The 24268-nt window shown below is 30.9% G+C and overlaps 1 protein-coding gene and 1 long non-coding RNA gene across 3 annotated transcripts; one reads left to right on the top strand and one right to left on the bottom strand.

Annotated features, from left to right (window-relative positions):
• The first annotated feature begins 610 nt into the window (after nucleotides 1-610).
• On the top strand, nucleotides 611-18675 carry LOC105110336 (MADS-box transcription factor 23-like). 2 transcript variants are annotated; one of them, XM_011005337.1, is made up of 9 exons: nucleotides 611-687; nucleotides 862-1064; nucleotides 13792-13870; nucleotides 15323-15384; nucleotides 16075-16174; nucleotides 16262-16303; nucleotides 16386-16469; nucleotides 16617-16771; nucleotides 16868-18675. In XM_011005337.1, exons 2-9 carry the CDS (start codon nucleotides 883-885, stop codon nucleotides 16881-16883), a joined length of 720 nt encoding a protein of 239 aa, XP_011003639.1. In that variant the 5' UTR covers nucleotides 611-687; nucleotides 862-882; the 3' UTR covers nucleotides 16884-18675. The 2 variants fall into 2 exon arrangements, with proteins under 2 accessions (XP_011003639.1, XP_011003638.1); XM_011005336.1 differs by having other exon boundaries at nucleotides 16865-18675.
• Nucleotides 13217-24256, bottom strand: LOC105110337 (uncharacterized). The gene is made up of 3 exons (XR_839451.1): nucleotides 24118-24256; nucleotides 23742-23798; nucleotides 13217-13779 (listed from the first exon to the last, which is right to left on the bottom strand). It is a non-coding gene; the product is annotated as an uncharacterized LOC105110337 (long non-coding RNA).
• Nucleotides 24257-24268: the final 12 nt, after the last annotated feature.

Genomic DNA, 24268 nt, shown 5'->3' with positions numbered 1-24268 from the left:
TGAATTTGTAGTTTATTTTTAATGTAGATATTATAATTTGTATAAAGATAAAGATCATACATTTGTTAGTTTATTGCAAGTGGGTACATTATTCACCAATTTAATTAAGAGCATAATTGGAGACTATTATTGTTTTTTATTCCCCACGCAAAACATGATTAGTCAAAATTTGATTGGGAGTGAGCTGGTCCTTCTTACGGACAATGACAGCCTTCTGTTGCTTTAGCACCCACTCCGAAACCTTAAAAAAGCCACTTTGGGACATTGGGGGACACAATGGCCATTCCATAAAAATAAAGGACAGGTTTCCACTTCCCCAGGAGGTTTATTTATACATTTCCTCTTCTCTCTCAAAAAAAAAAAAAAAACCAATTATAAAATAAAATTCCCGAAATAGGAACTACGGTATACGTATCCGTATACCACACGCGTCAACGATCTATACGTTAGACGGCTCTATTTATTTTTTTAAAGTCTCTCAGCTTCTAACAGGACCACCTGACCCAAAAAACAGAAAAATCCACTAGCTGTTTATGCACAAGACCAGTGGTTTTTTTAGGTTTTAAGAATGTGAACTTCCTAAAATACACTTGCCTTATATAGCTTCTTTGATGATGTACCCTCCTCGCCCAAGAGCGACGTCTCTGAAACCTCACCTTGTCTCCATTAACACCCTCTCTTCTTGAAGTAAGCTTTTTTCTCTTTCTCTCTCCCTCTCTTTTTTTCCCTTCTCCTTTCTTCGAAGTTTTTTTTTCCGCTTAATTAATTTTTCTATCACAACACACATAACAAAAATATGATGGATCACCATCTCTTCCTTGCTTTTTGTTGTTGATTATTGTCTTATGACTTTACTATTAGGGTTCTTTGGAAGGGAAAAAAATGGGGAGGGGGAAGATAGAGATAAGAAGGATTGATAATTCGACAAGCAGGCAAGTGACCTTCTCAAAGAGGAGGAGTGGGTTGTTGAAGAAAGCCAAGGAGCTGGCGATCCTTTGCGACGCAGAAGTTGGAGTCATGATCTTCTCTAGCACCGGCAAGCTCTATGATTTCTCTAGCACCAGGTCAATTTTTAAGATCTCTTTGATATATTCTTGTAGTTTCCTCTTCCACTTTTATCAATATCATCATCATCATCTCTTCAATATTATCTACATCATGATCTTATACTATGTATATTAATGTTGTTATTTTTTTTTTTTTGGCTATAATGCAATGCTTTTATCATCATCTGTACCTTTGATTTGTGTGCTTGATTAAGTTAGCTTCTTATGGTTGTGATTTTATGAAGTTGTTTGACGTATTGATCCAAAAGTTTTGTTGGTAACTATCATCATGCAACTTGTGATGTGTGCAATAATAGGGCCTCTTTTGTTTTCTCTTGAAGGTTTTTTTTTTTTTTTCTATTTTCAATGTAAGTGTTCGAGCATAAGAGATGTTAATGTTGCTTAAATAGAGCACCACACAGCAGCTAGCACTAGAAATTTGAAATGTTTTTAGTTGGAAGTTTCATCCAAGATATAATTAACGATCCCCTTCGTATCAAGTGTTTTAGAGTCGGCATTAATTGCTGTATTTTCCCTGGAGACAGATCAATACAACTCTTCCCGTGGCAAAAAAATAAAAACTCACCGTGTTGTTGCATTTTTAGGACGCTTTTAAGTTCAAATCCGAGTTCTTAATTATGAGGAAGCTGAGTCTTCTTAATTTTAGGTTTTTCTTCTGGGGATTTGCTAAGTTTCCACAAGTCCTATTCTTCGATGTGCATGATCATCTATAAATGTATAAAGCAGAAAACTTTCTTTGCTCACAAATGTAGTAAAACTTTATAGCCCTAAATTGGTTTCCTAGCAATTACATCAGTTTTTTCGATATTAACAATTAATTAGTTAAACTAGCGACTCCTACATTTTCCAACTAACCCTACGTTCTCCATTTGTTGATCGAGCAAATTAATACCTGCCTAATTAAGCTTTTCTCATAGTGAAAAGAGCATATATATATATATAGAATAGACTTAAATTAGGTTAGCTCCCTCGTTGAGGAGACAAATAGTTGGGGCTGATTATTACAAGTGGGTGTTGGTTCGGGCACTAAGCGTAAACTTTAGAGAGATTTGGTTTAGGTTTATGTATGTTTTAGAGTTTGGTTGGACTACTTATTACCTAGCCAGTCTTCCTAGAGAACCAGCACTCATCATGGTTTAGAACTAGTTATGAAATAACGGTAGATCAGATGGACTTGTGATCCAAATGATGAGGAAATTTCGCCAGATCTCATACAAAAGATTCTATTTTACAGAATAAAAGCAGAATTAAGAACACCATATATATTACGCTGGTTCATTTAGGATTTACGTAACTGTAATCTGGATATACAAGTGATGTGGTCTCGAATGAAATAGCTTTCGATCGACGATGCAAATATATATTCACAATATATATATATATAGTTCTAGCAGATCGAGTTGACAATTTAGCTGGAATAAATGGTGACTAATAAACACACATTAAAGGAGAAGTTGTGTTGTAAGTGAAAGAGATTCGCCTTGAGTTAATAAGGGGCATATGAAATATCCCAAATAACTATTAATTAGAATGATTAAAATGATATATAAATAATTATAAATGGATACGCGGTTTAAACTTTTAATAAATTCAAACAGTATCACACACACACTTCAATAAAGATTTCCCAGCCTCACCAGAATTAATACAATGTAGAGAGATAGAGATCTAATTAATTAATAATGGTAAGAAAGGTACGTTGCCTAAAAAATTTGAGTAGGAAAGCGGTCAGGTGGTACTTATTGTAATATCTAAGTAATTGGGAATAGAGGAATCCTTTATACACACAAACGCTATATTCCTAATAATCTAGCGTGAGAGGTCGATAAAAACTGAAGGGTGGCAGAATTGATTCAGTCGATACAAATTAGTTTTAGAAGCCAGGTTTAGCTGTACAAAAAACACTAAAATGTCATGCTGAATCTTTCTTCTGCATGAATGATATATATTTTCATCCACAAAGGTTAGTAATATATATATATATATATATATATCAATGGATAGATCAATCCAAGGAAAAAACACGCGCAAATGAATCCCTATATTGCAAGAATATTGGTAGCCTAAATATATAAATCTAACTAGTGTTGGCTAAAACCCCTAATGATATTGCAAATGGACACCTAGCTTATAAAAGCTTCATATAAAGTACTAAGCATTAGTATTAGTTAACAAACATCAATTATACATTTCTTAATTAATTCATAGTAAAGTTGCAGTCTCCGACTGGTATGGGCAATGCATGAACCTTCCCTCCATTGTCTTTCTTTAATTACCAAGGACTGGAGTTTAAGTGCTTGTGCTTTTACCATCAAAAAGAAAAAAAATTTAAAAATATTCAAATTAAATATTTTTTTATGAGTTTTGATAGTTTTGATATGTTGTTATTAGAAAAAGGCATCTCTTCTTCTTTATTTATTCTTTCATCCGCCTTTCTTTCAACTAGTAGTGAGCTTTTAACATTTTCCTTGACGAGAACACTCTTAGTAGATTTTCACTCCTTGATAGATAGATTTTTTGGGTTCAAAATAAATTTTAAAAAATAAAAAGAATATTAATTTAATATATTTTAAAATAAAAAATATTTTAAAAAATAACCGCTATTAAAATCTTAAATGTTAGCTATATATATGGTCCAACTTCTAAGTCATATGATGTTTGTGAAATGTTTAGTAACTCTACGTATTATAGTACATGGCTTTCTAATTAAGAGGATAAATCCACTTATATATTTTTATGTTTTTCGGTCATGTTAAATCATGTATTCTTTAATATATAAATATTTTAAAACTAAAAATATTTTTGTATGCTATTTTTTGCATAAACTTTTTTATTGTAAATTTGAAGAACAATACTTTTTAGTGTTTTACATTGTTTTTAACCTAAAACAATTTAAAACTCTTAACTAACCTTCTTCTTTCTTTCTTTTTTTCTTTCTTTTCTTAATTAAAGTTCATTATAAATAATGATTAAACTAAAATTATAATTAATATTCTTAAAACAGATTAAGATGTGATTAAGGAATAGTTGAAATACGTACATGTGGATAAATTGACAAATTGTTTATATGCTCTTCTTGTATTCTAGCTAGGAAAATAAGAGAGTGATGATAAGTCAGCATATGCCCTAACTTGCAACTTATTAATTACATGGATTTAAAAGAATCATACGCAATGCAATATCAACTTTACGTGGATATATGTGTTTTATAACAGAATTAAAATATACAACCAACTTCATTGCATCATCAAAGTACAATGTACCTTCCAATCTTTCATGCTACGTACAAATTGCCTTGATAATCGATCACTTTAAAGTAGACACAAAGAACAGGCTTGTGTGAAAATGTGTGTGTGTTAATTAGCTTGTCTAAGCCTTGCATGACGTTAATCAACTCTTGATTTTAATCCTATATTCAAAAACTTTAAATTAAAGATAAAACTGGATCAAGGTTTGGCATGATGGTGAAATGATGCATTTAAACCTAAATCATAAATTAAGGATATAATTATAGAACCGTTGAGAGAGAGAGATTAGGATACGAAGATAGGCACATGCATGCATCCATAGATTTAATAAAATTCGCAAGATATATAAATGCAATCAAAACATATTCTGAACGACACCAACGTCAGGGAGATCCTGAGTGAGTTCCAACTTGGAATCTCAAAAATCCTTAATATTAATTAACGACGAACTCTTTTCCTTCCGCCTTTCATCTGCTGAATTTTCTTGGGGTTCTGTCAACAATGAGCAATTCTTTAGAAATCAATAGTGGAGAATCATAATGTATTGCAGCATGCCATCTAATTAGCCATTGATTTCCCTTGAATGCAGCACAATATCAATATACAGATGCTACTGATCATGTGAAGAATAATTAATCGTTACGCTGGTGGGCCACAAACAGAGAGATTAGGTTATAATAATTAATGGATCTTAATTTGTTCAGCTACGTGCATTAGATTGTGAAATTGCAAAATATTGCACTATTTCTGAGCTATCAATGATTTACATACACTTCAAATTTCTTTTCGATCCACTATGTATATATCTGCCTCGCTACTTTTCTTTTTCTTTGCCACTTTTGAATCCATTTTTTGGTTGAGCGAGGAGGACGATAGCGTGTTGCGATTTACTAATCCCCTGCTACGTACAAGTGCTGTATTAGTAGTCGACACGCTACTTAATCCCCTTGTTAATGTTTTCTCAACATGCTTATTTTCCCTTCTTCAAGAATAACAATTAAAACAACAAATCTACTTAGGGTCAAAACCCACTAAACCAGTAGGCCAACAGCTAGCTATGACCTAAGGTGGAACGATACCTTTTTAGAGGGAGACCAAACCAACAAAGCCTAGAAGCAAAATACTAGCTAGTTAGAGTTTTTTTAAGGCAGAATTGTATAATTATTAATTTTAATTGTAATATTTATAAAATTAATTGAAAATATATATTTATATTAATAAAAAATTAACAGAAAATTTAATTATTAGTTATTAATTATAATATTTATAAAATTAGTTAAAATACAAGCTAACTTTAATATTTATATTAATAAAAAAAAATTCTAGATAATATGATACAGATACATTATGTAAGAGTCAAATTTAGTAGCCTATAAACTCCAGACAAAAATTCAGATTCAATGCAAAAAAACTCCCCCATAAAAACATAGTTTTTAATGTGCAGCGACAGAGCCGCGACATTAAATTTGAAAGAGCCAAATTAGAAACAAAACTTTAGAAGGGGTAAAAGTTAAAACTTACTAATTTTAGGGTTATAATTTATAATTATTCAAGGGAGGAGGGGGGGAAATAATATTTGCAACTTCCTAACTCCATCCCTGTTGGCAAAAAAAATAACAAAATTTATTGCAAATTAAAACTTAAAAAAAAAACATAATTATAAAACACATAAAATATTTAATCTATATTCATTCAAGTCTCGTTCCAAGTTAATTTTAGAACAGTTTTGTGATAATAAAACTAACCAGTAAAAACCATTAAAGATGTTAAAGATACAAAGACCAATACACCAATTGTCATATAATATAATTATAATTCACTAGTTATTCCAATGCTCTTCAAATAAAAATAAAAATAAAGGACATTGATCCCTAACATGGTAGGCAAAGAAAGATAACAAAAATTGTTATGAGGCAAAACTCTTAAAAAAATAATATAATTACAAGGTATCTAAAATATTTAATCTTTTTTCATTTAAGTCTTGTTCCAAGCCAATTTTAGAACAGTTTTTTTTATAATAAAACCAACCAACAAAAAGCATTAAAGCTGCAAAGACCAATGCACCAATTGTCATACAATACAATTATAATTCACTAGTTATTCCAAATGCTCTACAAATTATATATATATATATATATATAACACATGATATCTGTCCCTGACATAGTTGGCAAAGAAAGATAACAAAAGTTATTACAAGCCAAAACTCTTAAAAGAAAAAAAAATAACCTAATTATAAGACACTTAAAATATTTAATTTTTATTCATTCACGTCTCGTTTCAAACTAATTTTAGAGCAATTTTGTGATAATAAAATCAACCAACCAGCAAAAGGCATTAAAGTTACAAAAACCAATGCACTGATTTGAATACAATACAATTGTAATTCACTAGTTATTCCAAATGCTCTTCAAACCTTTTTTTTTAAAAAAAAAAAAACAGAGAACATTTGTCTCTGACATTGTTGGCAAAGAAAGATAACAAAAGTTATTACAAGGAAAAACTCTTAAAAAAATAAAATAATTACAAGATACCTAAAATATTTAATCTTTATTCATTCAAGTATCTTCCAAGCTAATTTTAGAATAGTTTTGTAATAATAAAACCAACTAGCAAAAAACTTTAAATATGTTAAAGATGCAAAGACCAATGCACCAATTGCCATATAATATAATTGTAATTCATTTGTTATTCCAATGCTCTTCAAATTAAAAAAAATAAAATAGAGGACATTTGTCCCTAACATGGCTGAAAAAGAAAGATAACAAAAGTTATTACAAGCGAAAACTCTTAATAAAAAAATAACATAATTTTAAGACACTTAAAATATTTAATCTTTATTCATTCAAGTTAATAACATAATTTTAAAACACTTAAAATATTTAATCTTTATTCATTCAAGTCTCATTCCAAGCTAATTTTAGAATAGCTTTTTCATAATAAAACCAACCAACAAAAAGCATTAAACCTGCAAAAATCAATGCATAAATTGTCATACAATACAATTATAATTCACTAGTTATTCCAAATGCTCTTTAAATTATATATATATATATATATATAAACACATGACATTTATCGCTGATATGGTTGGCAAAGAAAGATAACAAAAGTTATTACATGCCAAAACTCTTAAAAGAAAAAAGAAAATAATATAATTATAAGATACCTAAAATATTTAATTTTTATTCATTTAAGTCTCATTCCAAACTAATTTTAGAGCAGTTTTGTGATAATAAAATCAATAAACCAGCAAAAAGCATTAAAACTGCATAGACCAATACATCAATTGTCATATAATACAATTGTAATTCACTAGTTATTCCAAATACTCTTAACTTTCTTTTTTTTTTTAAAAAAAAAAACAAAGATCATTTGTCTCTAACGTGGTTAGCAAAGAAAGATAACAAAAGTTATTACAAGTCAAAACTCTTAAAAAAAATAACATAATTATAAGACATTTAATCTTTATTCATTTAAGTCTCGTTCCAAGCTAATTTTAGAGTAGCTTTGTGATAATAAAACCAATCAGCAAAAAGTATTAAAGTTGCAAAGATTGATACACCAATTTTCATACAATACAATTGTAATTCACTAGTTATTCCAAATGCTCTTCCAACTTAAAAAAAAAAAAAAAGATGACATTTATCCCTGACATGGTTGGAAAGAAAGATAATAAAAGTTATTATAAGCTAAAACTCTTTAAAAAAAAATAACATAATTATAAGACACCTAAAATATTTAATCTTTATAATTCAAGTCTCGTTCCAAGTTAATTTTATAGCAATTTTATGATAATAAAACCAACCAGCAAAAAGTATTAAAGCTACAAAGACCATTGCACCAATTATCATACAATACAATTGTAATTCACTAATTATTTCAATGCTCTTCAAATTAAAAAAAAAAACATAGGACATGTATTCCTGATATGGTTGGCATAGAAAGATAACAAAAGTTATTACCAATCAAAACTCTTAAAAAAAAATAACATAATTATAAGACACCTAAAATATTTACTCGTTTCAAGCCAATTTTAGAACAGGTTTTTGATAGTAAAACCAACCAACAAAAGGTATTAAAACTATAAAGATCAATGCACCAATTGTCATACAACACAATTGTAATTCACTAGTTATTCCAATGTTCTTCAAATAAAAAAATAAAAACAGAGAACATTTATCCTTGACATGGTTGGCGAAGAAACATAACAAAAGTTATTATAAGCCAAAACTCTTAAAAGAAAAAAAGAAAATAACATAATTATAAGACACCTAAAATATTTAATTTTTATTCATTCAAGTCTTATTTCAAGCTAATTTTAGAATAGTTTTTCGATAATAAAACCAACTAGTAAAAAGCATTAAAACTGCAACAATCACTAATTGCCATAATAAAATCAACCAGCAAAAAGCATTAAAGCTACAAAGATCAATGCACTGATTGTCATAATAAAATCAATCAGCAAAAAACATTAAAGCTGTAAAAACCAATGCACCAATTGTCATACAATACAATTGTAATTTAATGGTTATTCCAAATGCTCTTCAAGTTAAAAAAAAAAAAAAACAGAGGTTATTTGTCTCTGACTGATTGGCAAAAAACAGATAACAAAAGTTATTACAAGTCAAAACTCTTAAAAAAAAATAACATAATTATAAGATATCTAAAATATTTAATTTTTATTCACTCAAGTCTCATTCCAAGCTAATTTTAGAACAGCTTTGTGATAATAAAATCAACCAGTAAAAAATATTAAAGTTGTAAAGATCACTACACCAGTTATCCTACAATACAATTATAATTCATTAATAATTTCAAATGCTCTTCCCCCACCCCACCTTACCATTCAATATTTCTTGGTCCTTTATTAGCTAAACTACCTGAGAGCTATGCTTAATGTGAGTAGAATCGTTTAGCCATGCTTTTTAATTGAAAAAACAAAATAGTGAAAATCCATGTCACTCAACGGAAAAAAAAAATAGTATTAATCCAAATCAACACAAAATATATTTTAGAAGATCTCTTCCAAATTATGTGTATAACTATCAAAATGCTATTACAAAATTTTATATTGAAAAAATAAAAAAATTCTAATAGTATTGTGTTAGAAAAATCAGAAAAGTCTATAATAATATTGAATAATAAAAACTAAAAATTATTTTTTAAAATAAAAAATAAAATATAATTCATAAACTAAAACAAGAAGAAATAAAAATAAGTAAATAAAATATTTATTTTTTTATGAGAAGCTCTTATATTATTTTTCTTAGTTTAAAAAAAATATTATCCTCGAGTTTAAACTGTTTTTAAAGCAAAACCTACTCAACCAAAATTCACCATATATTATGAAAACATGCAACATAACACTTTTTAAACAAAGTCGTTTTAGTCTGAAACCATCCAACTCCACCATGAACACACCCTTGTATGCAAACTCTAACCATGATAATTAAACCATCCACAACAAAAATACAGTTAAAAGCAAAGAATAATAAAGTTTGTTATAAACTAAAATCTTCATGGACTAATAAAGTGTATTGTAAGTCAAAACTCACAAAAATAAAAAATATTATCAGATCTGAAATATTTAATTTTTATTTATAAAAAATTTATTATAATCTTTTATATTGAAAAACTAGAAAACCTTAATATGACTAAATATGAAATTAAAAATAATTTCATTTTAACAGAAAAAATAAAATTTCTAAACTAAAAAAATAGCATCAGTTATGTAGAAGTTTCCAGTCAACATAATCCATTCCATTCATCTTTCGTGAAAACACATGTAGCGTGCTAGACTGTCAATATCTCATGTTAACTGTAGTAAAAAAGAAGTATATAAACTCTAGAAGCAACCTCTCTTTCCTAGAAATGATTTGAACTAGCCACCATCAATTTTCCATGTTTTTTCTAATAGAAAATATTCATAATAAATGTCAATATTGGTTTGTCAAATCTCCAAATCTTGAGTTTTTCATCTCCAAATACCTTATGTAAACTTCATTTAATTCATCACAGTTTGATTTAATTTATAAATTTCACTTATGTTCAATATCAAAGTTATTGTAAATCCTAAATTATATACCCTTATATTTTTCTACAAGTTCATGGACTTCTTTCAACTGTATCATTCCCAGGGTAGTTTCATTTTGATTGTTCATTTATTTGCAACTAAAAAATATTTTATTATGTTAATATTTTTATACGGTGATCCTATCAAAACACTACATTAATTGAAATTTGTTCAATCAAATGCTTATCCATCAGTTGAAATGAAACATGAAGAAAAATTATTATGATAGAAGAAAAATCATAGATACATGCACAAAATATTCTACATTTTCAATACATATTCAATTTGAAGAAATATCACAAAGTTGTATCATACGATTCATCATTGTTAGGGTCAAGAGCAAAGCCTCGACTAAACTAGTAAAGTGTTCCACTAAAAAACAATAAAGGTCAAATAATTCGACTACTATGCTATCATAATAATGATGGAGTCTTTGATAATGATTGGTATAGTATCGACGCAATTTCCTTGTCTTTGTTCTAGTTTTGCAAATTTAGTTCCTCTTGAGAAAAACATTTTCAACCTCTTTGGAAATGGAGAAAATCTGAAAACATTCCATTATGAACTATTACTCCAAAGCATGGCCTTCCACTTATTAGTGAACTTTAAACCTGCACAGTCATGAAATCGACTTAACTCAAGGAAGTACTTAATCACAACCCTCGATTCCTTCTACTTGCTTCCAACCAACAAAGATGAAAAAAAAATAAATTCATAGTTAGTGCTTTGAAAATATGCACCATACCATAATCGTTCGGGAAAAATGGAAAACACAACAAGCATGACCATTGAAAAGCTTGCAAATTCTAAACTTCGATGGCCTACCAACTCCGACTCTATAACACTGTTGCTCAAGTCAAAATTATCAAAACGCAAAACATCTTTGGTACAAATAAAGACGTTGTTTTGGCGAGTTTTCTTGGTCAAGATTCTCAAACTTATTCGACAGAAACAAAAGGAGAAGAGGCAATTGGTTTCCCAAAACCATCTGATGAATCAGGCATCACTGATTTTGGGTATGAGCTAGGAATAAACTGCAAATCTAGAGCTAGGAAAAAACGTAGATACTACAGTGTAACTCATCTGTAGGATGGGACCTAAAAACATCATACTCATCCAAGAACCATGATCAGATGCAGTCACAACCGCCAATAACATTTGATAGGAAAAGAAAGCAAAAAAAGAATTAAAGGGTACACGCAACTTTGCATGAGATCACACCATTTCTCATGATTGGCTTCTCTGCATGTTCCTGTCATTAGGAAAACTGGAAGATATAACAGCACGTTATAGGGCATGAAAAACAAATTGAGCATTCAAGGTTTTGTGAAAACTACGTTGTATCCCAGATGCTAATAGGCCCTTTGTTTACTCAAGGTGAAAGTTCATACATAATGCATGGTAAAACTGTTACAACTGTAAAATCAATGCATAATTTATTAGAGATTTGTCCAGCCATCTCTATTTTATTTCACCTGATAATAAAATGCAGTTTGCTACATGCTGTGTGCAAAATGAAAATTTCCAATTAAAATGCAATACAAACAAGGGAAAACAAAGCATCAAACTGGGGTTTAAGTTCCTTTCACTAATATCAATAGAAAACTTGAATTTACAAGCATATTTTTTTGCTAACAAACAAATAAGTAGGGCTAATGTAACATATTCAATGTGTTTGTCAGAAGTTTCTGATAGCAGAAATCAAATATCAGGTTTAGATACTGAAAATATATAGTAGACAGCTGCTCATTCTCCTTTAGTAGATAATATTAACACAGCATCAACAACTAGGATATCAACAAGAGATTGCTGTGATTTGCTCATCTTTCCTTTGGAGGTTATTTGACTTCTTTATTAAGTAATCTCATCCTCTAATCCAGTCTAATTTAATTCTGTTTATTTATCCAACCTCAAGTTTCCTTCCTGTCTCTTCATCCACTCTTGGTTTGGTCTTGGACTTAATTGAAGGACTATTACAGATCAGAGATGACATGCTTTTAGTTGCACCAATGTATCAATAGAATCTAACAAACAAGATGAAATTACAGATTACAACGTTTATCGTGGTTTTGGGGTGGGTGGGTGGCTGTAATCCATGGATTTGCTCTACTTGAAACTGTTAAGACCTGGTAGAAAATCATGTCAGTCTCATATAGAGTGGTTTATCAACACCAAAAACCAATTCATACAACTTCAGATTGCTGGAAAGTGTATTAGAGAGGCTGACCAGAAGGTTTTTGTAAGATCTCAATCACCCTAACGGAGACATGCCAAGGGGAAGCAATATACAGAACTCAAATAATTTCGTTTTCACAACATATGGCTACAAAATTGTCAGGAAGGGATAAGTACTCTAAATGAAGCTCCAGATACATAGCTATGCAGCATTTAAGAACAAAGCTTCATTTTACTAATTTGGATAAAGCTCACGAATAACCTTTAGCAGTATTCAAATATTGCTATTTTACTATGGAAGCAGCAAAAATCCAAAACCTTATGCATCCGCACAGAGGAGTAAAGCTGTTCACTATTTAGTAGTTTGGAAGGTGTCCCTTCTTCCTTTGAATGGAGAGAGTCAACAATTCAAGAAGTTGAAAACTTGGGAGTCTATCTGCTGTTTATGAGTGTAAGAACATCATAGTTGCACATTTTCAGATGTCAGTTACTCGCCATTTTCCAACATATATCTCCTTTCATCTCTCCTTAGAATTGCCTTGGTCTAGCCCTAAATCTCACACCAGGCCTTATAAATTTTATTGAACCAACAATCCACATAATTTAAACTCCTACAGATGCCACCGCAGCTTTTCTAAGTACTGAAGACAAGACCATAAAATTATGGATTTTCACCTAATTAAAATGCAAAATATTAGAATTCATATTATAAAATTTTCAAACATAGCAAGTCCATGCTTTCTGCACAATCATACAACAAATGATTGCAAGTAGTTTGTTATAAACATTTCATCGTACACAGTTCTTGACAGTGTCAGACAGAAAAATAATGAAGAGGGAAGAGAGTACAATAGGAAGTGGCTTCCTTTTTTCCACCCCATAAAAGAATGGATGGTTAAAACTGACGTGAGATCTATCAACATCAAACCCTGCATCAAATAAAACAAGGATTGGAAACTTATCTTGAGATGGTGCTCCAATTGCTATCCACTTGCAGACTAGATTTTCTTTATGGATATTCCACTGGCAGCTTAAACTCCTATAGCCAGGACAACTCAAATGACTTCTTCCACACATGAATGATATAGTTTAAATGTGTCCATTCTGCTTCGTCGAGAAATTATCCTTGTGGTGATTCCATACATTTTGTTCTTAAATGTTATCAGAAAGCATTAACATAGAACATGGCACCCATCCCTGAAGCAATATAAATCTTCTCTTGCAGCATGAAATCAGTCATTGAACGATACAACAAATCCAAAGAGGAGCATCATCAAATGGGCAACCCAACCTCAGAACTCAAGGTATTTCTGTACCCAGTGTTCATTAGATTTTACAACTTTTGATTTGCCTTATTTTTGCCACATTTATACATAACATTTGGGCATGCATTAAAAAGAATATGAAGATTTTGATTGACTACTACTACTTCAGAGAAACAGCTTACACATCTCTAGTTTTTCAACATTGCATTTTCGTCAAAAATAGCTTCAAATACAATCATCATGTTGAACTTTGCTTTTGCTACTTTAAACAATGCTATTACCAACAGGAGCAACAAATACAGCTCTTTTCTTTTCTTTTCTTTTCTTTTTTGTTTACAATAAAAGATACTGTATTTAACAATTTTGTATTTCAGCTAAAAGTCTGCACCTATTGTGCAAGCTATATACTTACAAACATAGCATTATGACATCCAAGGGTTGAGATATTTTGTTTCACAAAAGGAGTTAATAAAGTAAGAAAATCTTAATGTTTCCGGTAATTTGTCTTAACTAACATGGGCAATCTAACTAAAGAAAGTATCAGGGATAATGAGGCTATAAAGAATGGAACTGAAGATAAAGTTGTACAGACTACAGATAAGATGTGCCACATCTAGGACTTGGCCTTTGATATGATTGCAAAGAGGCAAAGAGCCCTTTGAACATGAAAGTAAAAAAACTGTCGCAAATTACAAAACCAGTATAGTTCCCAGTTCTACTATTGCTGAAGGAAATAACATATCATTTTTTTAGTCCAAAATGATTTAGGGATGCCGAACAGAAGCCAATTATATTCTCAACAGGATTCTGATATTTTAGCACATGATAAAAAAAAAAAAAGACAATGACAATGGGAATGCCTGGTGTTCGCTGCATGAATAGACTATCTACTATAGATATCCTCAAAGTTAACTATAGATATCCTCAAAGTTAAAAGCAACAGGAAAATGAAATGCCAAAATTGTGCAACAAAATCAACAAATATTGAAGTTCAGTTCATACCAATGAAGAGTACTTCATTAAGTTCAGAGTATTGACAGGAAATCAGCCTTGTATTATCTGTTATAAATTAGCAGGATAAATACACATATATATGACAACATTCATGTATTCAGGCTTAGGCAAAGCATGAAACAACTGATTAAATAAATATAACCACCTGAATAAATAAATATGTATTATGTCAAAAATTATCATAAAGCATATGAACTCAACACAGCCAAGCCTTAAAAATTGGGGGAGAGCTACATGGATATCAGAGAGGGGATGGTAATCAGACACGGAAAAGAAAAAACATGGTGTAATAAATCATAACCATTACATTGAGATCAGAGTGGCTTCTCAGCCTTGAAAAGGATAGATGTTTTTTTTTATCTATTTCTCTTCAGATGTGTTCTCATAACAATAGAAGCCAATTACCCTTCATTTTGGTGCATGCATGTTGACCACAAAAGTAAGCAATTCCACTAAATTGCACATTATATTTGCTAGTTCTGGCAAAGGGAGACGGCAATGTTGAGACAGCAACTGCAAAACTTGCAAGAAAATCATCGGTATGATCCATTCCCTTTGACCAATGTTGTTTTATATGAGATATATGAACATAAAGTGTGATATCAGAGTAATTGCAACAGACTAAATAAGAAAAACTGAAACTTCTGATGGAGCATGCTATTATTTAAGGTCAGATGCTTGCAGGTATCACTAGTGTCCATGTGATCATTAACATTTTAGACACACCAAAGATTCATTTGTGCCACCCTGGAAAAGTTCATCTCAGTCACCTGAAAAGAATGTCAACATTGTGCATCAGGAGCAAGGGGGGTACAAGAAGGCATCAGCCACACATCCTCTCCTAAACATATTCAAGTAGTGCTGGTCTTGTTTAGGACCCCCTGAAATTTTATCAGTGTTGAGCGAGTAATTTCCATAATGTCTTTTGAAGATTAACTAAACAACTAGAATATTTATTTTATGTACAAATAAAACAGAAAACTAAGGAAACGTGAATAGACCTACAGAAGTGAGGAAAGGACCAACTGTTTTCTCATACTAGAACTAAACAAGAAAAATGACCATGGGAGGAAAAGATTGCAACTGAACATAAAAGGAAGCATTGGTGGACAGCTTAATGCTATTGAAAAATCCTTCAAAAACTGAATACTGTAAAAGGATGAAATGAATTGTTGCTTTTCACTATATGCCTAGCTAGCAAAGTTTACATTTCCATATGATGATAGCAGGCAAATGATGGGTGAAGAACTTTCTGGCTTAAGCGTAAAGGATTTGCAGAATTTGGAGAACCAATTGGAAATGAGTCTCCGGGGTGTTCACATGAAAAAGGTTTGAAATTCCTAAACCCCAGCGTGCAGTAAATTTCCAAGATGTGGAGCACATTCATCTCACTGATACTGATATTGATTTCATCAGGACCAAATTTTAATGGATGAAATACTAGAACTAAATAGAAAGGTAGGCATGTAGAAAAAAGCTACTAACTTCCTTTACATAAGTTTTTTAATTCAAGTAGCTGAACTTGATGTATCTGTTGCAGGGAAACCTCATTCACCAAGAAAATATGGAACTCTATAAGAAGGCAAACCTAATTTGTCATGAAAATCAAGAATTGTATAAGAAGGTAGAAGTTTGAGTATGTAGACACTTATTTGCAAAATATCAATTAAATTTATTTGCAAAATATCAATTCAAACCATCAATACCTTAGTCCTGAATGAAATTGTAAGGTGTTTTATTCCACCCTCATCAGCATATTTTCACATCCCAGGTTTATGGAAACAGAGAAGTAAATGGAGCAAACAGGAATTCCCTTCTCACAAATGGTCTGGGCATGGGAGAGGAATCACATGTACCTGTCCATCTCCAGCTTAGCCAGCCACAACAACAAAACTATGATACACCAGCAAGAGCTACAAAGTTGGGGTATAATTTCATCCATACAACAAGTACTTAATTGTGAACTATCAATTACTTTATCAGTCTTTGATGCCAAATTTTTGTCCTCTAAAACTGCAGCAGACTACAACTGCATTAGCGAAGAAGTTGCATGATGCATTGTCACCAAGAATGGGTATTATGTCATTTTAATGGCCCATAAATAACAAGACCATGCTTCTATTATTGCACAGTGGTATGCGAGCCAATAACCATTAAGAGCATACTTTGGTTAGACATGACCAATGGAAAACACTTCAGCACTGTGTGATGATCAAGACAGCTACTTGTGTAAAAAATGAGATAACTGTAATAAAAAGAAGTGACATTGCACTGCGTTTTTAACACATTTTTTAAAATGACATTAATGTTCAAAAATGGATGGAATTAGAAGTCATGCATACTACCATAAGCAATTTTATTTAGGATGTCATTTGATGGGACTCACAACGTATCGATATCACCAGGCAGGTACTTCAGGAAAATAGTAATTTGCTGACAGGGAAGCAAATTTAACAAGATACTTCAGAAATATGTTGGGACATATACTGCATGCTAACTTTCATTTCAACCAAGTTTAAATTTAAAAAAATCATAATGCAGTGGCATAATAGTCTACCTTGTCCATCTCTTAGGAACAATTGCAATCATAGAACAACTCACTTTCTATGAAATAAAAAGTTTCCGGACAACAACACAAGGCACTCAAAGACAAAAATACCCTTTGTTGGTCAAAGTTACAGAGGAGAAGATGAAAAGAACATGTCAACAACCACTTAGTTACAGGAAGGAGAGGGTTGAGGGGCTCGATAATGTGCATTTTTTAATGTTAGAAGCAGTGCTATTGCAAGTAAACTAGATAAAACCTAGGAAGTTTCTATGAACTGTTACTAGCAAAACTAAATCATGCCACGTGGAATGTGGAAAAAAATATGTGCTGCTTGTTATTCCTAAAGAAAACCTTTCTATATGAATGATACCAACTACAGTTCTGATGCGAAATTTGAATGACAGAAAATTCAGAATGAATCCAAAATGCAAAAGCCCTCAGACGTGATAGAAGATGCACCTCAATTATATGCCTTTTGGTCATACAAAATTCATATGGCTAAAGTGAAAGGAGAAGAATTCTTTCATCAATAAAAACATTAAGTTCCTGGTAAAAACTCAGATGCCAAATATGAAAGAGCAGCTGGGGCCTGGCTAATATCATCTCCTGTTCAAGGTTGGATTCTGATGCTGTCAGTTCAGTTTTGTAAGAAAGTTTAGCAGCACAGAAAACAGGTTTCCCTTCCAAATGAAGCACAACTGAGCAGAACATCAAAGTTTTGGAATAATTTGGAAAATAAGATTCCAGAAACAGGTTAGTGGTGGTTGTTAAGTCCCCTACAAACAGGTATTAAAGATTCAGGTTTGTTCTCATCTAGGACTAAAATGCATATAAGAATAAGAGTATAAGCTCTTGATTTCTAGACCTCAAATTCTAAAGGATCATTTTTTTTATGAATATTCTTCGTTTGAAAATATTTCAGTGGTTCATTTTCAAAAAGTCTGTGTTGATGTTCTCCAATATTTTCCATCCAACTAACAAATAATAGTCTAAAATGGTTATTTGGAAGGTTTACACATAATTCATCCCTAAACAGTAAAAAGGGGAAATGAAACAGAGACATAAAGCTCGTTAAAGTTACATTTGGCCAGAAAATTGAGTTAATTCCAATAGGGAAAATTTCTGAGAAAGAGTTGAACAAAAGTTGAATCACTTTTTGATAAAAAGTCAGGGATTACCTGGTGGAGCAGGAGATTTTTTGGCATGGTCATACAACTTCTCGCAATTTACTGTACCAAAATTATATTTTTTTATGTAAGAACTTGGCAAGTTTTCAACAAGAGGAGAAAAAATAACAAATTTAAAAAAAAATAAAAAAAAATCATGGAAAGAGTTTGATGCTAGAAGGAGAATAAGAGAAAAGGTGCAATGTAAATAACAGTAAGAACACAAAACTATGTCAAAAGAAATATATAATTAACATTTGGTGATATCTCATATATGGTTATGACTGTTAAATGCAATAAAGACGAGATCGTGTAAATCTATCATTTCATCAATGTTTGATTATATGTACAAGTATTTTTCTCTTTAACATAAATTAAGAATTTCTCAATATAGAAACAAAAATAATTAGTGCATAAGAATAGTATCCCCTCTATTAGCATATGTTTTTCAAAACTGGGAGCTCGTATCCATGCTTGGCATTCATACCATGTCGGACTCCAATATATTTCATAAAAATTCAATGCTTATACACATGGTAGTTATTTGACTTTTGAAGTAAAGAACTAAATAAACACTCAAGAATTCAATTTACTTCATAAAATAAAAACACTAAGGTGCATTATGGTTAATCGTGTTGTCTTGTGTTTTGAAACAAAGCAATTAAACATCATTAATAATAAATTGTGATCTCATGTTGTGAATAAATTTATTGTTGTGCTATTTGAATTAAAATGAACATAAAGGGCATAAAATTAATATCAGGTCTTTAATAACTAAATTAATTACTAAAAAATTGACATTACTATTTGAAAGTTGAAATATGATATTCATTTAATATAAATTTTAATAGACATTTATTTCAATTTAAAAATCTTATAAAAATTATCTTTTTATATATTTCATATTATAATGTATAACACGATGAAAAGCATAAATAAAAACTAAATGCAAGTTCATTTAAATGGAAATTATACTCTCTCCATCCAAGGAGATTGTGCTACTTTTCATTTTTGTTTATCATAAAATGATTGTCCGATCAACACATTTAATTCGTGAATTTTTTTGCAATACCCCTAATTAAATGTAAGATAAAAGATGAAAATTGTACTCCTTCCATGCCAAAAAGAATGTCCTGCTGTCTATTTTTGTATGTCCCAAATGATTGTTTGATAAGAACATTTAAGTCATATTTTCCTAATTATAAATAGATGAGTCTTTTACTAACATTTTTAGTTCTATTAATTTTTTTTTTTTTTAAAAGTAATTTGATTGGTATCACCCATGATTTTATCTTGTGTTGCAAACAATCACAAATTTTGGAAAGAACCAAAATTCTAAATTTGATGTGGGATGATCTAGCATTTCATCATTCATTCCCATCCAATCAAAAAGGTTTGGTTCTGGTATCAATTCAGGATTCAATATCAACTTTCTTTCTAAGACCAAAATGGAGAATTCTTTGATCTAAATATTTTCTATGAGAGCTTTTTTTCTTATCGATAATATCATCTTTTACTAGATGCTGATTGACAGGGATACCTGCCAACATATCAAATAATTTGCTTTTATCTATTTTGTAATTATAAAAAGTCTCTTGCTTATTATTTAATTGGAATGATAATTCAAAAATGGATGAGTCTTTCTTATTTTCATAATTAATGGATTTATATAATAAAATATTATATCTATAGTATTTTTTAAATTTATCTTTTTGGTTAGATAATGAATCTTCTTCTTCAAAAAAAGAAGTTTTTTCATAATGAATTAATTGATTTTTTTCATATAAATTCCTTTCATTTAAATCTTTATTTTGAATATGTTGATTCATTCTATTTTGCCATTTTTGCGATATTAACCAAGACCATCTGATAAAAGACATCATATTTATATTGATAATTACTTCATGCCCAAATTTTCCTTTCATTCATTACAGAATTTCTAAAATTTATATTATTTAATTTGAACTGAAATGTTCCTTGGACTCCAAAATAATCTTTTATTTCATTCATAAGAAAAGGAGATGCTCCATGATAGACAAATCTTAACTCACACAGGTTAATAACTTGGACTTAACTTGGACTTGTGATAATTTGTAAAACATATATACTTATGACAAGGAGGTTACGCTATAAAAAAATCTTTTGAGTTCTTATTAAAATTACTATAATTAAATGCTTTTTTTATAATCAAGATAAAGTGAATTAGTGTATTTTGGTTTGTTTTATCAATTCTTTTGTGATTATCTTTTATATTATACATATAAATGTATTTGTTAATCATTTTTCTTGGTGGTTCAAGAAAAAATTGTACATCCTCAAAATAATCTGTAAAATATTTAAGTTGTTCTGCAAGATCAAGACCTTTGGTCTCTATCCGAACTCAATGAAAAAACTAGGATCGCTTATTATAGACTTGTTGAGAATGATTCTGATCTAGTTCATTGCATTCAGTATGATAATGATCGAGTGACATTACCTCTTAAGCCCAAAGCATGGAGTCCTTGGCCCTTACGAACAGCTTGATACAATACCTCCTTCATTCTTTTAGCAAAAAAAGGAAAATCCATGGAACGACCACATTGTCTTCACCCTGTATGAACTACAAGATTGGCCAATGGATGGCTTTGGCATCCACGAGTCGCGGACCGACTATAAAACCCTGTTCAAAAAGTGGAACGCATTAACTATCCGCTCTTAAGTTGGGTAGTAAGAGTTGAAGAAGGGCGACCACTCATTCTTAAAACCAGCATTCTTAAAACAGGGGAAAGCTCCCTATTTAGAAATCATTTTTTCTTTTCTTTTGTAATTTTTTTATTTGATTTCTTATTGTCTTTGTTCTGACATTCAAATCTTTCATTATTTTCTGTCAGTGAATAGTTTATCCAATCCATAGATCAAATTGAAGTGAAAAATTTATGAATAGACCAATTATTAATTGATGAATCTTTTACATTAAGATTATACAAAAGGATTACTAAATCTATAAAGGCATACAAGTATTTGACTATCAATAGCCTACAAAGTGGTAATTCAAGGATCTTCAACCAATTGTGATTTTGCACATTTGATCTTACTTTGTATTAAAATAGTTTGTTGGCAAGCTAAGGCGGTATTTGGGGTAACTGTTGCTTTTTAAAGTGCCTTTTTCTTTAAAATGCATGAAAATAATATTTTTTTTATTTTTTAAAAATCATTTTTGACATTAGCATATTAAAATGATCTGAAAAGACAAAAAAAATATTAATTTAAAGCAAAAAAAAAATTAAAAATTAAATTAAAATTTTTAAAAGTGCTTTTGAAACACAAAAATAAACAGACCCTTAAGAGTAAGTATGGGTAGAAGCCCATCTAGTCTTTTTAGGGATCCAACTCGTCATCCGGTTAGGCTAAAAGCTATTATGAATGTAGGGGGTTAATAACTTCCATTATAACTAGGAGACAATTAGACTCATCTTATATAGGCTAATGCAATGAACAAGTTAAAAGATGTTGCTCATGACTAGGTCTCGAGAAGAGTTGGATTTGAAGCTTTCACATGCAAAAGAAGCCTAGCAAGCCCGATATTTCGAAACCTCTTAATCTGATCCTTAGGCTAGCTATGACTAGTTAGAAGTCTAATAAGAGAAGCAAGGTAACCGAATTGCCCAGGATTAGGACAATGAGCGTCCAGAGTAACTTGTAAAAGGGTAAAACCAAAATTAGTTCCATAGGCTTTCATGAATGGGCTCATGAATTTCAAAGTCAAAATCATTTGAAAGAACATTCTTCACACTTCAAAGAAAAGACAGAGACAAGAAGTAAGATTGAAATTTAGTTTATGCAAGCAATGTCTTTTAGCTGAGCCACATAGTGGTGTGAAGTAGTGGTATACTACTTCACGTAATTCATGTGATTTTCCACTTTATCATTATCAAACTAGACCTTTGCTTTTGAACAGGGGTTTGAGTAGGAAAAGACTAGCTAGAAAGCCATTCCTCTGCTTGCAAACACTGGACCCCTTGGAACGATGGAAAACTGAGGAACAGGGTATAGAGAGAATTCCATATGTGGCTTCCCATCACACTATTCAGACGAATCAAAAGAGTTGCATAAGAGGAATGTGGGTTAGTGGAAAATATCGAACTAAATAGGACCAACATCTGATGGTATAAGCTTGAAGGTCCTAGGCTGAAAAGGTTTCCTTCTCTTGCATTCTCTTCACGATTTCAAGAAGACCAAAGCCATAGGCCCTGTACAGAGGTAGTGATATACAGGAAAGAGGATTGCATCTTATATCTTATATAAAGAAATGGAAGCATGAGATTTGGTCCAAGGAAGCAGGACTTCATATTACTATTATAATTTGGTTTAAGGTACCTAATATAAATGGATTGTTATTAAGATGTGATGATGATAGTTGAATGCATTTTTTAATTTATTTTTTTGGAGAATAATTGAATGGTTGAAATGGTAAAATAGCTATACGGTAAACAGATGTAGTGTATAAAAAGGATATTCCGGCATGGTAAGTAATGAAAAGGATATAGTTTTGTAATTGAATGGTTGAAATGATAGGATTGGCTGCTTACTAAAAAATGCAATAATCTTCCAAGAGATTTAGACTATTGCCACTCCTACAAATCTCCATATTATCTGCTTTGAGACATGTTTAATACGTGTTAAATTTAAAATTATGGCATGGCATAAGCTATTTGCGTGTGACAAGGCTATGCAATTAGAAAGTCAGTAAAGAACTAAAGTGAGAGTTTACAAAACTACAGTTATGCTCTATGGTAGCAAGTGCTAAACAGTGAAGCAAAATGCTCATAAAACAAAACGGGAATGATATAGATTTTGGTTGGAACAGAAAAAACAAAAAGAACGAATTGTCCAGACTTTATTTTACGTGGTTTCCATGACAAACTTGATTTTAAAGAATCAAGTTCTGCCTTAAGAAATTAATCATTCACAAACACAGTGATCATAGAGCAATAAAAGTCGTAAAATAAGGTGGAAATCTAATGAAAGATCGGTGTGTAAGAAGCTGACAACCATGTCCAGATTAATATACTATGACTCAATCAATCATATTAAAGACTGAAATCAAAGTAAAGCAGCAACGACACAGTTTAAACTTCAAAAGTGAACCTTGCTAAACGATGTACGGACACAGGCAAAAAGAACATGATATTTGAGTACTTACCTAAAAGCGAAAAGCATCTCGCTTCCAATCCAACTCCGTTGCTACTCTAAATATCTTCTGCAAGTGTTTCAAAATAAGAAAAAAAAATATCACAAAAATAAAAATGAAAGGATATACACCAGACGAAACAAAAAAACCATTCTTCTTCGTTTAACTGCCGAAAAAATCTCATACTTAACGAAATGGGAGTCTGCAATGAGTATGTAATGATGTCAAAAATTTAGGTTTTGCTTATTTTTCTTGAAGTTTCTCAGCAAACAAAAGGATCGACGCATTTTGTTGATCCGACATGATACATACCCAACGCATGCAACATTGAAAAGGCACAAATAAGAACAAAATTGATAGTTCCTAAATCATTAAAACGACAACTTACTGTGAAGAAAGCAGCATTTGATCGTGAATATCAAGCTGACAAAAGGTTTAGAAAGAGGCAAGTGAATTGTGTAGATCAGAGGTGGATAAAACTGAGATCAGAAGAGAAATGAGGGACAATCGGAGCGCAACAAGAATTAGAAGCTTATAGG

The sequence above is a fragment of the Populus euphratica genome, unplaced genomic scaffold (assembly GCF_000495115.2).
Source record: "Populus euphratica unplaced genomic scaffold, PopEup_1.0 scaffold247.1, whole genome shotgun sequence".
Lineage (NCBI taxonomy): Eukaryota > Viridiplantae > Streptophyta > Magnoliopsida > Malpighiales > Salicaceae > Populus > Populus euphratica.
The sequence above is the reverse complement of the archived record's forward strand: the minus strand, read 5'-3'. Positions and strand labels throughout refer to the sequence as shown.